Here is an 18142-nt window from a genome sequence, read left to right on the forward strand (position 1 = left end):
CTACCTGGTAAATTGCCTGATCAGCCCCTTTTACACTTAACCCGGGTAAGGCCTTTTTTCCCTATAGATAGAAAAAGCCTTTTTAAAGGGCTTTACCATGGGAGGTCACAAAATAGGGCCACCATTAAAAATATTACCATATTAGAAGAAGAGACCACACTCATTTCTTTTAAAATATCTTTTTATTTTTTATTTTTATACTGCCAAATATTAAATCTTTGGAACTTTCAAAAGTTTCTTCACACTACACAAGAAAAGACATGCAAAAAAAGGGTAACAGAGTCCTGGGCACTTCTTTCTGATGTTATGCTGCCTTGCCTTAACCTGAGAGGGCTATTCCTTCTTCGCCCCAATAGAAGCAATGCAAATAGGTTTTTTGGTAAGGAATCTGATGTAGCGCCTTTTTTCCTTACCAAAAAAACTATTTACAAGAAAAGACATGTTCAGAAAATTTTTTGCCGTACACCTGAGCCTTTGGCATACATAGAAATGAAAAAAGTTCACGTAAACATGTTAAAAAACAAGTGCTCATAAAATTGAAAAAAGTGCAAGGTGTAGGGTTTAACCAAACTGTGCCCACAAGGCGACTGAATGCAATAAATGTGTTCAACATTCTTATTGCAATAATGCAATAAAGAATTTCAAAGAAAAAAAACAAGTATTTCTTATGACAAATTACGATATACCGTAAATTCAGGGGAGTCTAGGTTTGGCGGCAGTGTAGTAGACGTGTTGTCACGGCTAGTGGTGTTTGCCTCACTATACTCTAGGTTTAGTGGGGCACTGGTAGCAGTGCTGGAGGCATAGCTAGTGGAAGTGTTGGGGGCGTAGCTAGCACCAGTGGTGGGGTGGTAGCTAGTTGCTGTGCTAAGGGACGTGGCTACTGGATCCTCTATATGGTAGAGGCTCTTGGTGTGGCTGTTGCTCACACGAAGTGCTAGGGGTGGAGGGAGTTGGCCCTCTACTGTATTGGCCATATGCATACTCATGTTGTGCTGGGTATGCTGGGGCCTGTGGAGCATGTGGCGGACACTGGATAATGAGGAGGTGGCATATACCCACGATTAAGTATCCGTTCCAAGAAGGACAATTGTCTGTCCTGCATGTCCTTTTATTGATCCAAGAAAGAGTGCTGCATCTGTCTTTCATTTGCTAAAAACTTCTCCATACGAGCATCCTCATTGGCCTGCATGTCGGAGATTTCCCACAGTTGTTCTATTACTATTGAAGAGAAAGCTCTCGCTGCTTGATCGGAACGGTTTGTATATTTCTTTTTTGTCGGCACCTTGTAAACTGAAAGTGGGACAAACAAAAAAACACTATAAACATAAAATAGCAGAGGTGTTTGCAGACCTGTGCCTGCGGCCCTATCCCACCTGCACACTTGCGGTACTCTGCAACATATACCGTTGATTACTGGGAATTTTTTTTTTTTTTTTACTTCCTATTTGAACGCAGTTTTGGTGTTTGTCGAGTCAGCTGCTCCGTTGTTGTTTCGGACCCCTCCTCCACCATGGACTGTCCGGTGTCAGACAAAACAGACCTATCGAGTAGACTGCACTCTTCATCGCCATCTTCCGAAATCAGGAGCGGAGAAGTTGGGCAGCACGGTGACATTGCCATGGTGGACTGTGTGTCAGGTGGCCCCTGGCTACTCTCCATCGGTGGCTCCTGGCTACTCTCCATATGGCTGGCCAACGAGGATGACAGTGCCACAGGATTAGTCAGAGCTGTGTTGCCAAATGCCCTGCAGCATAGATCGTAATGGACCCACTCGACACGTGTGGCACTGCTTTTTTTCCTGTTCTGGTCAGAGACCTTGGTGAACTGCCTCTTTAGTGCTTTCAATTTGTTAAGCACTTGCTGGTGAGAGCCGTGTATCCCCCTAGACTCCATCATCTGGGCAATATTTCTGTACAAAATTGCATCTTTTACGGTACCAGTCACCTGGCGCTTGATTTCCTCCTCTGCCCTAACGAGCAGCAGCTCCTTCACTTCAGCATCAGACCAATTGCTGGCAGCCATAATGATGTTGTGCTGCGGGATGAATAGCAGTGTCCGCTGGGGCAGCCTGTGGTGCTGGCAGCAGAGTGGAAGGTGGCTGCTGGAGCAGCCTCTGATACAGCAGGGGAAAGTCAGCAGGACAGACATGCAGCACATACGCTGTCCTCTGCGCAGTCTGCAGGGCTCTGAGTGATGACATCACTCACCAGCACCCCAGCAGCACCAATCAGTGAAGATTTTAACATGCTCAGTCAAATAACCCAGTTAGGGAGCATTTCCACTACCCTTGAATCCGGGTGCTAACAGTGTGCTACCCTGATCATGACCTGGGTAGGATTGCCGGGGAATCCAAACTGGGTTATTTGACAGGGAGCATTTCCACTAGCAGAAAAACCCGGGTAGAAGCGCGTCCCCGCGGAGATTTCCGGGTTATTTCTTCTAGTGGAAAAGGGGTATAAAGCATAATAATACACGTACTGATTTTTGTGGTTTTGATATTATTCATACTGTGATTTATTTGAATTGCTTATGGTCTGTGTTAGTTCTACTGTCACAAGCAATAAAGCTGTGCAGCAGGTGTTTTACTGGCTACTTAGCACATATATAGGAGCTAATTCCGCATTGATCGCTAAGTTGAGAAAACACAATCCGTTTGATTATCAAATGACTGCATATGCACTGCAGTCTTATTATGCATGCGCTGGCACAATTTGCTAATAATTCTGCATAAGTGTTCTACTTCAATGCAATTGTATTTTCATTCACAGGAAGCCAGCATTTTAGGGGAGAAACGTGGTGCTTACTGGGTGCGTTTGTTAAAAAAGGTTTTTCGGGTGGGTCTCTGATGTCAGCGATGACCACTTTCAGCCTGTTGCTTTAGCAGAATTGTGGAAGCCTTTATTGGCGCAGATGTACATGTACATGTACATGTTCCGGTTCTTGCGAATGGATCTGCATATGTGTCGCATTTTGCGATGTATTCACAATTTCTGCAATGGGTGTTTTTTCTTTCTTTCTGGTCGGCAACTATTTGATTGCAGCAACTGCTTATTCACAACTTGGCAGTCCATGCTGAATTAGGCCCATAGTAAAGTAACGGATTCCCATAAACACATTTATGGCCAAATATATCAAGCTTCAAAAAGTGATAAAATAGAGTTATATATACAGAATCCAATCTGCTCCTAACTGCCATGTTACAGGCTGGGTTTGAAAAATGACAGGTAGGAGCTGGTTGTTTTTAACTCACCACTTTTTGACGCTTGATACATCTGGCTCGAAGTAGTAATACTACCTCCCATTACATTGTACAGCTGGGCTAATTCCTTAATGGATTTTGCTCTACAGCTTTACGCGGTATCATATATTTTTTTTTTTATAATTTTTTTTTTTTTTCACGATTTCTTCAAAAAAATTTTTTTTTTATAATAATATAGGAGGAAAAGGATCAGCTTAAGATTCCAGAAATTGTGGACTCTAAATTACCGGTCCCAACAGGAGCAGATGATATATTAGAAGACTGCACAAAACATGTTGAGGTAACTTTATACTTTTGTCTTTTTTTTTGCCTTCTTTCATTGAAAGAGATATTTGCAATAAAATATATATATATATATACATACATACATACATACATTTATCTTGTTGGCAGGCGATCATGGTGCTCTTTGAAATCCATTTGTACAGAGATATGGAACAGATGATGATTTAAATATAAAGAACAATTTTTCAGGGCTGGCACGCTCCTTTATCAATAAGGATTCACCTTATTATCTTGACAAAGGGGCTTGGCTTACCAGCTTACATTGTTGCTGACCCAGAAACGTCGGTTTCTACTCACCACTAAAGTTGGTCCTTTACTAAATCCACTTGAGTGCCGCTGCCTGTGTTATCACCATTGTGTATGTATATGATTGAAGTGGGCATTTAAATTCACCATTAATTCATCAATAATCTACATGACTCATAGAATTCAGACCATAAAAACAGTGGTTTTATTTGAAAACCATTGTAAACATGGTGGTTGTCTTCACCAGTTATACAGGCAATTCTTCACAGTTTTAACTTTCATGTTCATAATGCAACATGTAGAAGAAAAATACTGATAACCCTACGCGTTTTGTCCATTAGGACTTCATCAGGGGGGATGTCAGTACATAGAGAAATATACTGTACTTCTAAAAACTCCCATAATAAAGAGTTCCAAACGGTATATAAAATAGGGCCCAAACAGAATAATCAACTTCTGTGGTGCTAATTGAATCACTAGAATCTGCTGTAAGGTGTATATAAGGTACTTGTTTCCTAGCACGGCGCCCGTCGTGGTAGATCGCACACCTTAATTAAGGTAACTTAAGGTATGCGATGGATGCGATTTTCTGTCAATTAAGTGTTTTAAATCGCGTTGATCGCGTCCATCGCATGCCAATATAATATAATTGCATGCGATGCGACTGACGCGATCAACGCGATTTTACATAGGGCTCAATGTTAAATTAGCTTTCAATGATAAAATCGCATCCATCGCATGCCATTATAATGGCATGTGATGCGATCGACGCGATCAACGCGATTTTACATTGGTAACAATGGGAAATGGGCCCAATTTTTGATTGTATATGCACCGTCATGGGTTTTAAGTATGTTAAGTGTCCCCCCATTGTTAACGCCACCCCACTATTGATGCCAACCCGAATCGTGGTGTGGAGTTGATTTTATAAAGTGTGGCAAGCGCAGCGAGCCACCGAGCCTGAAGCGTGGCGAGGGGATGCGTATACCTGTGAAGTTATGCGCGGGGCTCGCTGCGCTCGCCACGCTTCTGACTTTATAAAATCAACTCCACGCCGACGTGGATAGTGGGGGTATGAAAAGGTCGGAGGATGCGTACCGCCGCCCCTCGCGGGCTTGCTGCGCTCGCCACGCTTCGGGTTGGCGTTCATCGTGGGGTGGCGTTAACAATGGGGGGCCATTTCACCCATGAGGGGGGTATGCAATTAAAATTGGGGTTTCGGGGGCTTTTTACATTGGGCCCAATGTAAAATTGGGTCTCAGGGACCATTTTACATTGATTCCAATGTAAAAATTTGGTTGCATGCGATGCGATCGATGCGATTTTTTAGGTCCCGATGCTGGAGATAAAAATCGCTGGCGCCGTGCTAGGAAACAAGTACCGTATATTATGTCCACACCAGATTCACAGAAAGAATGGATAAAAATTCAAAAGGACTCCAGAATTCGAGCCCTTTCATTAAGAGCTCTCGCTCTGTGCTTACAAGCAAAGCAGCTGGAACACTTACTAAAGAGTATATATATCCAACCAGTGCTGTACTGGCCAAAATGTCCATCCTCGTATTTTTTTGTTATAGTTTCCTACTAAAATATACAGGACTTTATTATTAGGGTGTTTTCATGTAAAACATTTTCCTGTTTGCTTTAAGACTGACATTTTTGATTTTGTACAGGACAAGCACACAGAGCAGGTGCTAAATGTACTACTTGGCGAAACAGACATTAAAGACCTGGAGAAAGAAGCTATGAACTTGGTCCCAAATGTTGAAAACATTTCTAGTTCATCTACCTCAGAGATCCCTCCTGTTCTGCAGTCTGAGTAAGTCTCCCCCTTTATAAGTTGTGTAAGGTATCATGTGTTGTACTTAGTTGTTCACTGTGCACTCTTAAGGGGCATACACAGGGGCAGTTTTCACCCCATTTCTAAGCAATCTGTCTAGAGTGGAGCACTGATGGCTCCGTGTTTTTGCCAGTCAGTGCCGGGCAGGGGGAAAGTCGCTCAGTGTATGCACGGAGTGGCTTTCCCCGCAGCGATGATTGGCATTACTGCATATTCGCTCAGTGTGTTATGGACCTTTTATAGTCTAAAATTTTTCCAAGGATGTTAGCTCTAATTTTAGAATGGTCTTGAACCAATATAGGCATTGATATTATGAATTTACTCAATGATTGCATTTTATTAACATAACACTGGTACTTGTTGATTTGATGGATTTCTCTATTCTGTTTCGTTCCACAAATGGATGACCACCCTGCAACACTGGTCCTCAACTATTTCAAACCGGTTGTTTGTCAGAATGATCTGGTGGGATAATTGCAGAGGTATCTGGTCTATGTCGGCCGTGACTAGGTCCATATGAGTTTTTCATGTGTTATTTTTGCTTAGACCGACTTGGTTCCTACTTTACCATCCAAGTGGGCATAGAGTTAGGTCATAATAGTGTGCCGAGCGCAGCAAGGGCTGTTCCCAAAGCATGGCGAGCGCAGCGGCACACCAAGGGGGATATTCGATCCCGATGGGGGGAGATGGCTGCAGGGCCCTATTCAATGCTGTCTTCCCCGACAGGATTGAACAGGGGATCCCGGCAGAATGAGCCTGACTTCACAAGCAGTGGGGCTTGTTCTGCCGAGAACGGCCAGGAATTGATGAGCTCCCGGCCGCAGCTCGCGGCCATGCCCCCTTCTCTTCCTGTGCCAGGCAGGACATTGCTTGACTGAGAATTTGCAGTCGGGATTCAGTCTCACAGCTGTTGGGTCAGCCCAACGGCAGTGACCCAACATTGAATATCCCACCTTATACGGTGTCCATGTCGACAAAAAAACTTTGAAAAACTTGTCAACCTTTGCAGTGTCGACCATGTCAATATTGACCCTTTGCTTGTGTCAACTTGTCAATATTGACCTAGGGGTGACTATTTTATAGTTGACGACCTAGTCACTGTCGACCATTAGTGGTTGACCCAGACATAAAGATCAATTCACTTTCACCTGTTTGGGGGATACTGCATAGTTGGCCAGATAATATTGGTATTAACCCTTTTAAGTGCCAAAGTTGCTGTGAGAAATCCTAAAAATGCCAGCGTCAGTCATGACTATTGCGACTGTTCTTTTAGTGTAAATAAATACAGATACAGCCAAGTCAATTCATTAAATATTGCACCCAAAAAAAGAACAGTCCCTGTGAGCGACAGTGGCATTTTTAGGGGATATTTTGCACATCTCTCACAGCAACATTGGCACTCAAATGGTTTAAGCAAGAAATTGCTATTGTTTTCTATTTTTAAAGTGGTTATTTAGATCCCCAAATACAGTCCCGGCACAAATTATACAAATGACTTGTAGTTTGTTATTGTGGATCCTTTCTATGTTGTGTTTTTTTTTTTTTTTTTACTTCGTTCTAGCCAGTTTGTAAATTCCATGCGCAGTTGTGCATACTGCAGGAAAATGCAAAGCAGTATCTAACAATCTGTGTATACTTAGTGTGGTGTGTTAATGTAGGTGAATTCCACGGCTGACCAAAATATAATTTTGAATATGTATATTTTTGCCTTATTTACACATTTTACTATAAGCGAGATCTTTTCTTTCATTTTGTGTCTGATCTCAGGGAGCAGCAATGAGCTCCATGTTTACTTCATGGTATATAGATTCCAGCTTGGCTTCCTTTTTGTTTGTACAAGTTCTGAATTGGCATTTCTCATGGATACCTGTAGTGTAGCAGTTTAGTTTTTGTGTTTATACAATAAATAATCCTACTATCATTGTAGCATTGACTTTATTTTGGCATGTTACTGAGTAGCGCGGACTTAGCAGCCATTTCAGAGCTCTTCTCCCAGGGGGACCTCAGCAGGTATGAACACGAGGTTTTCCTCACAGGTGCTTAGAGCCAAACCACCCTCAGCCTTATTAGCAGCGTTGACACAATGGTAATTGTCCTTAAATTACTGTTCTCAGTATTAACTCCAAATGCTTTTATCTAAATGCAACTTACTGTGTGTTTTTTGCAGTTAGCATTGTGAGAAGTCACTATATGGCCTTCATAGGAAATGAATATAGTTTCTATTGCAGTTCAGTATATTGTTACTAGTGGGGTGAAGATTCGTAGCCTTGAATGTATACTTAAAAGGGGCTTTTTTTAAGCTTAGGGCAGCAATGCCTATTTTCTTAAGGCTCATTTGTGTAAAAAATAAATAGCTATTTATGGCACTTCATGCCTAATTCAGAACTGCACGCACCAGTGTCTATTGCGTACTTGCCTTCCCTCCCTTAATGTGGGGTGGGGGGCTAGATGACGTGGTTCATGCTGAATTGTCACTGAGGTTTCGCCTCCTATACAACGCCTGTAATATTGGCACTGTACAAAAGAGGTGTGGTCACGATGATGCAGTTGTGGGTGTTACGCCCCCTTGTAGCATCCTAAAATGAGCCTCCTGCTGGACTCGCCCCCACTGTTTAGCCAAGCTGTCTGCCCTCTGAGAGGGCAGCCAGAAAGTCGGCAACTTTGATCTATTGGTGTTCACCTGGCTAATGTAGAGTACACACCAGAACGATTAGGAATAAATTGGATCCAATTCCGACCGATTTGTATATAGATTGGGCATGTTTTTGCATGTTTTAGATAGGATTCTGATCCGTTTGCAATCCAATGCGCTGTCGTTTTACAGATCCTACCTGCTGCAGGTAGGATCTGTAAAAGATCCATTCAACTGGATACAGGATCGGATTGGGATAAGATTGTTAGCAGATTGTGTGCTCCAACAGATCGTGTGAAAATCACACAATCTGCTAACGATCTACTAACAATCAGGATCGTTCTGGTGTGTACCACGCATAACATATAATGCAAATGGCCTCCTTCCCTTGTGTACATCCATGCACCCCAATGTGCAACGGTGGCAATTCTCCTTCCTTGTACATCCCCATCAGTTGCACCATGGAAACATTCACCTGCTCTATGGCTGATACGGCTTCTCCATCTGACTGCGGCCTGTGGCTTTGTGTACGTGTATGCAGGGGTTTCCATTGATACGCTATAATATGCACACTGGTATATTGGTGCATGAATTAGTAGCCACCTCCCATCAGTTTTCCTCCGCCTTTCTGATACCATCTGTCCCGTTCACAACAGCATCTTTTTGCATACACTGAAATAACGCATATGATGTAGTAGTTTTTCAGAAATACTCACATGAGGTTGCAAATTATTGGTCAGCTACTGTATGGGAACTCAAAACCCGCGCATGTAGAAACAAACTGTTACTTCCCTGTAAATGATATCTTGAGAATTCATGCGGTACTTTCAATAACGAGAATTTAGGCACATATCCACATTATGAGTCCATCGGAGTTGTTGGAACTGTCTTTGTGAGAGAACAGTTCAAAAGCACTTTGTGAAGCAGGGCAGCAGCCCGGGCAACCGATAGTCTGGATCAAACGTTGCGGGCAAAGGACAGCATACAGGTGTCACACATCAATAGGGGAACGCCGACTCAATATCCCGCTGAGCGCCGAGAAGTGGCCGGAAATCGGCGAGCTGCGGCGAGGAGCTCATCCATTCCCGGCCATTCTGCTTGTGAAGTCGGGCACGATCTGCCAAGATCCCCATTCAATACGGTCAGAGAAGTCAACATTGAATAGGGCCCCGCTGCCATTTCCCCTGTCGGGAATGGCGGCGGGAGATTAAATATCCCCTAAAAGTGAGCTACATTCAGTGCAAAATCGCCTAATGTGTATGGGTCTTAACACTGAGCTACAGATGTGCCCTTATACACCATTGACGCCGTCACGCTAAGCAGCGCCTTCCATGTGATTTTTGAGGTGCCAAGCTTCTTTTTCACTCAAAATGTGCACCTTATTCACATAAATAAAACATGCAAACTGCATAGCTAGACTGCACTGATCAGTTTGATGTGCTACATTTGTACAAATGAGTCTTAACTCCTATAAAGTGATTTAAAGTCGCAGCCCAGAATCTGTAGTACAGATAATGGTGCTTCGCTGCAAAGCTACATCCATTGGCTCAGCTCATTCCTGAGGTTTGGTGTGTATGGACACATCTATAGCCATGATTTGGGTGAAATGATCTATGTATTCCGCTGGCTCCTCTGCTACACGAGAAGACAATGTGCTTAGTGCTTGTATTCCATAGCAGAAAAGAACCACATTGAAATTGCGGTATGCGAACAAGTTAGTGTTTTGGAGCACGCTGGGAGTGATGTGTACTACAGTGGGTAGTATTCAATGCGGCCGGCAAGGGGGTTAAACAGCGAGGATTGCAGAAAACCAGAGATCCTCGCTGTTTAACCCCCTCACCAGCCGCTCGCCTTATTCAATGTTCTGGGGAAATCCTTGCCGTCACAGGACGGCGAGAATTCCCCAAAACAGCGAGACCTGCGGCTAATGCAGAAAACTCACTGTTTTTAGCTGCGAAACTCGCTGCTTCTGGAGCCGCATACGCCAATTCCCCCTCGCTCAAAAAACGGAAAGAGGGGGAATTGGCATATGAGGGGGGGTGCGTTGGATACTGACAGGGTGAGTGGTGACAGCGAGCAGGAAGCCCTGCTCGTTGTCGCCTCTCGCCCATGGCATTGAATACACCCCAGTATCTGTATACTGTTTTGAATTGCCATATTAAAATCCACATGAAGAGCCCAGTAGGTATGTTTGGAGAACCACCATAAATGAGGATTTACCCAATTTTTTTTGTTCAAGAAACTATAAATATTTGTATCCCATCCTTTGCTTTCCTTTCCTTGCAAGCATCATCTTTTGCGATTTTTTTTTTTTTTTTTTTTTTTTATACTCTCAGAAAATGGCCGATTACCACCCCCCAAACACAGACTTACTGACCATCAAATTGCAAGGAGGTTAAATATCTTCGCTATTACTGTCGCTATTTTGGCTCACTACGATCTATATATATTCGCAATGATCAGATAATTGTAAGGATTGCGAATTTGCACAATAGCATTAACTCTGATTTAGTCCCATGTTATCTATAGAAAACATCTATTCATCAGAAGTAATGCAGATTTCCAGTAAAACTGGTCACATGTTAAGTTCTCATCGACAGTGCTTTTGTGCTGAGTTATGGACAAATACTGGCTCTTGATACCATTACGTCTAATAAAATCTGATTGATATTCTGCTGCTATCCATCTGTATTTATCCGCTCCCTCTGATTTCCATTAAAATGTTTGCTTGGTAAGATTTCTGCTACTCGCCCAGGGTAAAAAGAATATTATTTCTCTCCCTTCAGTGTGGTAGAAGCATCCAGTGCCGCTCTCCCTCTAGTCAGCTCTAGTGAAGTTGAGCAGTCAGAACCTGACTGTGACATGGGGGGGGCAGTAGAGGTTGAGCCTCAGAGGGAACCCGCCTTTATCACTCCATCAGCAAGGTGAGTATTGCACTTGTTAAAGAAAAATCACTACAAAAGAGCGAAACCGGAGAAAGGTAACGCTTACTCTGCTACTAAGGCCACGCAGCATTCGGTCGCTCACATGCTCTGCTTGCATTTCTCTTTTGCATCTGCAAATCTGCATATCGTGCATGCTTGAAATACTTCGAAGTGCAACTGGAAGGCTTTAGGGATAGTTGCACGCAATCTAAAATCAAGTTTCGTATTTTAAACTAGTTTTAAGATTCTTTTATTCCATTGTCAAATTTTGTACTTGCGCTGTTCTGATCAAACTTAATGATAGTTGCCCAAAAGTGCGTCAGCGCCTGTTTGGTCATTTGCTGAGGTTTACCTAAATTGCAAAGACCTTGCTTTCTTTCGCCTAATCTCTCTTTAAAATGAATGGGCAATTATTCAGTTTTGTGCCAGCGTGGGTGCCCTGTGTTTAGACATCTGAAGGAGCAAAACCAGTCCAACGTGCTTGCTTTTTACAGATTTGTGTCCCACCTCAGGAAGGTGCGAGCAGAAATGATGTCCTGCTGCACTCATACCGGCTGCACAAACCATTGAATTGCTCCCATCACTTTAGAAGGGAGCTGCACGAAAATGTTTAATTCCACCTTGATATTGTATATATTTCCTGATTTTAAAATCTAATTGCACTCAATCATTTATTTTGGGGGCTTTAATCGGCCAAGCTGGTAAATAGTCTGCCAACTGCATTGATCAGACCTCACACCGTCCACTTGTTCAATACTTCATATGTGTAACAGAAGTAACTGTAGATTGGGCAATTTGCCACTTAGGTCCGGTGGTTATCTATGTATCTATGTATCTGTGGTCAGTGTAATGAACCACGGTGCAAGTAATACAAATTTGTTTTAGCCCATAGTAACCATTGCTAAGCTTTCAGTGTCCTGGCTGCATCATGTTGTCAATGTTCAGTTCGTCAAGCAGTTTAACTTTTCGTTCTGCTTCATATTTTGCTTTTTTAATTTATGCAACCATCAACAATGTTTAATTCCATATTTAGAATAACATTGCATCCAGTGAATCAATTAAAGAGCATGTATAGAAGAAAGGCTGTTCTCTATTATATTCATGTTGCGTCATGTCGATGCTTTCTGTACCTGTATTAAATGTCGGTCCGTGATTGTGTCAGTAGTGCATGGTTTACAGTTTGCAGTCAAATATGTGTTAGTATATATTTTCCCTTTTAACCATTCCCCTTTTAGTTTCGTGAGTGAACATGTTGAAAACATCTCCGTTCCGCACAAGAGTAAGGTTACCTCATCAGAAATGGATGCCGAAGTCTCAGCCCCAGACACTGAAGCGGAAAAGCAGAAATTGCCCCTCAATGCTACACAGCAGTTAGAAAAAGCAGTAAGTGCGGCAGAACAGAGTCCCAAATGTTATCTTTTCCATTGAATCTGTCTTGTGTTGATGTGGGATGCCGTTAGCTGCTAGAAGGGAGGATAAGGGGTGTGTGTGTGTGGGCTGATGTATTCCATTGATGTATCTCCCCCCCCCCCCCCCCCATAAACATTTCTGACTCCCCTAAATGTTAGGGAGTATTCATGTCCTGTACATCTGGCAGAGCACTTCCCGTTCCCTCATACCATCCATTTTCTAGTGAAATATTGCCAATAGGGGGACTACTGACAGCAGCATGAGACTTTGCTGCTGACTAGGGTGGCCAATCCCGGGATCGGGATCGGCGGGATCCCGGGATTTGTCCCCCAAAATGCCGGGATTTCAATCCCGGGATTGGAGATTCCAATCCCGGGATTTCGGGATTAGACTGCGCATGCGCAGTCTAATTCCGGACAGCGTCTGAGCACTCGCTCAGACGCTGCCCGGCTTTTCCCATACCCGGCGTGCGGCCTGCGCAGCGTGATGAGGTCAGCTGTCACGCTGCGCAGGCCACACAGCCGCCCACACACCCAGCAACCCGGCTCAAAACACCTTATCAGTCCAGCACAGTGCACGCCCGCCCAGCTACCCGCCCACCCAGCTACCCATCCACCCATCCAAGCTACACGACCGCCTGCCCAGCTACCCGACCGCCCACCCAGCTTCCCGACCACCCGTCCGCCCCCCTGCCCAGCTACCTGACCTCCGGACATACACGGCTCCCAGCAACCCGGCTAGCAGACATACCTGCAGCTCACCTGGCTCCCAGCAATATCTGCACGCTCGCCCACCCACCCACCCAGCACCCGCAAATGTAAGTACTGTGAATGTGCAGGGTGGCCGGGGCGTTTTTTTCAAATTAGGGAAGCCAATCCGGGATTGAGTATTTTTCAATCCCGAATCCCGGGATTGAAAAAATGCCCCGGAATTGGCTTCCCTAGTGCTGACCTTGTAAGGTGTAGTGACTTGTGTGGCTGTGATGGGTTGTGTCATAGTGTGCAGAGGTGAGAAGAGGCTAGTGACCATACTCATACCAGGAGGTAGCTGTATGAACCAGGTCCAATTGAATCACCTGTCAAACTGGATTCAATCTCGCCTCTAAAATTAAACTAAGTTCAGACAGCCATTCAGTGTATTCATGTAAGAAATATTTCTGTACAACCTAGGCTTCTACCGTAGCCTGAATGCATTAAATGTGGTACTGTAGCATTTTTTTAACCATTACTAGAACTTGCAACACAGTCTGTAAGCACACATTTATCATAGCATGCAGATAGTTTGTGGTTTTTTTAAATAAAATTTAATAAAATCTTACAGATGACCAACAACAAGGAGGCAACTGGAGGTGACCCATCGGTTCCCGGGAACACAAAGGACCCTGTTGACATTCCAACTTTTGATGAATGGAAGAAACAAGTCATGGAAGTAGAGAAAGAAAAAAGTAAGTTATTCCCTGTAGTATGTCACTGTCTTTTTAATATATTTACACCAAAATTCTAAACTACACATGTAACCTAAAAAGTGCTCTTCAATGTCTTATTGTTGTGCATGGTCATGGTGCAGTGATGTGGAGTTTGAGCTACAATTGGGAGGCCCTCTACTCCTATTATAATTTCTCCAGTGCATGTTTACAAATGAAAGGCCAGTTGTGCTTAGGTCTGTGCTTTCTTAGGAATAGCTTGGTGCACGATAAGCACCACCGTGTCAACTCTACTTACAGTAAGTAGTGTTTGTATGACTGGTAGGGGCACTACGTCGCTTTTGAACTACGCATTTTAACCCCTTCTGTGGTGGTTTTTTTTGGGGGGGAGAGCTCCCCACTGGGCGAGTTTTTTATGGGGAGCACTCCCTTTAAAAAAAAAAAAACACCACTACCTCCCCAGGTCTGGGCAGTGCCACTGCACTGTCAATCAGCGGCTGCCCGGACCTGTGCCCCCCGTGCTGCGTCCCTGTCCCCGGCAGCCGGCTTCTCATAAGCCGGCGCCGGTGACTTCAATAAGAAACCCGGAGTGAAGGAGGGAGCCGTGCAGCGCGAAGCTTCCTGAGATCAGTGAGTATACTCAGCAGCGCTGCCGGCTTCAAACAGTGGCAATCCCGATAATTTTCCGGGCTTGCCAGACTGGGCACTGAGGCACAGCCCAGAAAATTCTCGGGAATGCCACTGAAGGGGTTAACAACACAGAAAAAAATCGTATTTTAAACACTGTGGCACCAAACTTTTGGCGAGAGGAGTGAACCTTGCAAAACTGTTTCGTAATAGTCCATGGTCAATACTCCTCCCACTTTGCAATAAATGTGAAGTATAAATTAGATTATATTAAACTAGGTGGCCACCTATGCATAAATCGAAATTATTTCAATTTACCATTGCAAAAATTAAATATTTTTTACTTTTATAAAGTGAAACAGTCTTCATTCAGTCATTTTGCATGTGTATCCATCCATGGTGTGTACAAATACTTTCAACTAGCGCATTCTCTCCACCTTTTGGTTTATTCGATTGAAATATAGACCTGCTTAATCTCCTTAAAGTTATTTTATTTCTTTTCAGTGTAGATCAGGGGTATTCACCATGAGGCCTCCTAGCAGTGACTTGCACTTATTGTAGTACTATTCACAAATCACAAATGATTATGCTGAAAGTTTTGTCTTTTTTTCAGTTTCTTCCTTGGCTTATGGATAGTTTGCACATTCAATGTTCTACAAAGGCAGACTCTTACTTGGCCTCATTGCACAGATACTTTCATGGAGATATAAATAACAAAAGACATTTGTGCAGTTGGATGATAGTCAGATGACTACCAGCGCATGGCCCCTGAAGGGGGATCTGTGACATTTAGATGTTACCGTCCCTGTATGACACGAGCAGCAACTGTTTACATCTATAGAGTAGCTGTATATAAGTTTTCCATTCATAGCTTGTCCTAATATCAGTAAAGGATTTCTTCCTTAAATCGTTTTACTTTTGTTTTCTAGGCCAGTCATTGCACCCTTCTGTGAATGGGGTGCAGCACACTGTAAAGGTCCAAAAGAATAGAAATAATTACGCTTCTGTCGAGTGTGGGGCAAAGATGCTGTCTGCTAATCCTGAGGCCAAGGTGAGAGCAAGCAGCGTGTGCCCTGATTATAGGTACTTGCACCTTACGCGAAATGAGAATACATGTAGAAGAATGATCTAGATGGGAGTTCTGCTACATATACCAAGCCAATAAACAGATGGGACAGGCGGTGCTCTGCACAACTCTTATGTTACACAAACTGAATTTATCCCTGTAATACATGCCTTACTCAGCACCAGTATACTTCCTCCGAAGATAGTTTTATGGAGAGAGGAAGGCTATATACACGTGCCAAGCCAGAATAAATACTTTATACTAGCACATATAGTGGAAGAGGACCCACTTTTTCTTATTATGGTATAATATTTGGTACTTGTGTATTATAGCGCCGCCCATCGCATCGCATACCATAAGGCATGCGATGGTATGCGATGCGATATTGCGCGATCTTGTACAATGTCATACAATTTTAAAATTGTATGACATTGTGTATGGCATACAATGCCATACGATGCGATTAAAAATTGTATAAGCACCCTAATGGGTGCTTACAATGTTAAATGCACCCCCACGCCACCCCCCCACTATAAACGTGAACCCGAAGCGTGGCGAGCGGCGGCGGTACGCGTCCTCCGACCTTTTCATTCCCCCACTATCCACGTCGGCGTGGAGCCGAGAATAGAAAGTGTGGCGAGCGTAGCGAGCCGACGCGGATACCTTCACAGGTATCGGCGTCCCCTCGCGGGCTTCACAGGTATCCGCGTCCCCTCGTGGGGCTCGCCACGCTTCGAGCTCGGTGGCTCGCTGCGCTCGCCACACTTTCTATTCTCAACTCCACGCCGACGTGGATAGTGGGGGGTATGAAAAGGTCGGAGGACACGTACCGCCGCCCCTCGCGGGCTTGCTGTGCTCTCCACGCTTCGGGATTCACGTTTATAGTGGGGGGGTGGCGTGGGGGTGCTTAAAAGCACCCTTTAAGGTGCTTTATACAATGTTTCATCGCATAGGGGGCCAAAATCGCGTTGCATCGCATGCCATCGGGTGCATGGCATGCGATGCGATAAAAACATCGCACGATGTACATCGGGGGCGCAGCTATAATACCTAATATTTTATTATACCACACCTCCAAAATTTCAATATGTAAAGGGAAGACCCATTTCTCCTGATCTTGTAAAGAATGACTAAGGCAATGTAATGAAAATTCGTTACCTTGTACTACTTTTGAGAATACCAGTAATGCCACCTCTAGCTAGTAACCCAGCCGCAGCATAAGCTGTAGGGAAGATCTTAGTGCCATAACTTCCTGTACTATCCCAACCCCTCTGTTCTCCCCATAAACCGTCCCATAACCACGTGTTCTTATGTTATTCTGAACCTGCTCTCCAGCGGTGGGAGTAGGCATGGGGTGCAAGAGCAGAATTAATGATTTCCTGTCAGCTGCCCTATGACAAGAAATGGGAAATATGCATTCTAAGAGCTTTTGTATTGAAAAACAAGTTTGGCTGCTTTTTTTTCACAGTCCAATAACTCAGTCTGTACATATTTGTGGGCAGGGGAAAACCATTACACTACTTTTAACTTAAATTGACATCTGTAAGCCTTAGCTGCTGAGGAAATGAATTGCTTGAGGCTCCATAAGCTTACACTTTTTCTAGGTCAGCCATTTGTGTCCATCATTAAAATGCGCACTAATAGGTGAGGGGGAAGGTTGGAGGAACTGCTTTACAAAGTGCTGTATATGGGCAGCGTGCACACACTTCTCCTTTCTCCTGGTTTATGTCTCACTACTTAAATCTGTCTGCGAGCAGATGCAAGTACACAAGGGAGCATGTGATCTGGGGAATACATGTCCATTAATGTCTTAATGAATGTAAATTTCTGGCATTTAAGTTTTTTCTTTTTTATTTTTCCTTTTTTATTTTCTTTTTTCTATTTTTTTGTAGAGCACATCGGCCATACTTATAGAAAACATGGACCTGTATATGTTAAATCCTTGTAGCACAAAAATCTGGTGAGTTTCTTACTATGAATAATTAATGTGAACATTATATGTCTGTGTTGAAAATTAAACACACACAAATATGGTAATGTATGGGAGCGCATGAGAATCAACCATTTGCTCCCAAACATTGGAAAACAGACAATGGTCATTCAGAAAGAATTCGAGAAATCTGTTTAATTTAACACTTTTTTTCCCCAAAAAATCCTTTTTGTCTATTTTCCAAAAATAAGTAAATGGTTGATTGTCATGTTCCCACCAGACAGATTGGACAGACAAATCTGTAGGTGTGAAAGAGAAAAAACTATCGCACAAGACTCCAATCCTTATAATTTAAGGTATAATAATTGACGGACCCCTCCTTTATGTTATATAGTAAGTCATTTTAAGTGATACCTTTTAATGAATTAAAGGGGGTGTGCTATCACTGGACAACAATAAATTGGTGTATACATAAGAAAATAAAGAATTGTCGCTGTG

The 18142-nt window shown here is 43.5% G+C and overlaps 1 protein-coding gene across 3 annotated transcripts in view; it reads left to right on the forward strand.

The window, feature by feature from the left end:
- The window catches only part of SUCO (SUN domain containing ossification factor), a 100258-nt gene that overhangs the window by 44679 nt on the left and 37437 nt on the right, over nucleotides 1–18142 (forward strand). For 2 of the 3 annotated variants that reach the window (XM_083157031.1, XM_083157032.1), the window contains exons 3-9: nucleotides 3441–3542; nucleotides 5466–5611; nucleotides 11051–11188; nucleotides 12424–12571; nucleotides 13919–14042; nucleotides 15578–15699; nucleotides 17607–17674. In XM_083157031.1, the coding sequence (XP_083013157.1) occupies nucleotides 3441–3542; nucleotides 5466–5611; nucleotides 11051–11188; nucleotides 12424–12571; nucleotides 13919–14042; nucleotides 15578–15699; nucleotides 17607–17674 (848 nt within the window). The remainder of the gene's footprint in view (nucleotides 1–3440; nucleotides 3543–5465; nucleotides 5612–11050; nucleotides 11189–12423; nucleotides 12572–13918; nucleotides 14043–15577; nucleotides 15700–17606; nucleotides 17675–18142) is intronic. The other variant, XM_083157033.1, reaches the window with a different exon arrangement.

This window comes from Crinia signifera, chromosome 8 (genome assembly GCF_055691185.1).
Source record: "Crinia signifera chromosome 8, ASM5569118v1, whole genome shotgun sequence".
Classification (NCBI taxonomy): Eukaryota; Metazoa; Chordata; class Amphibia; order Anura; family Myobatrachidae; genus Crinia; species Crinia signifera.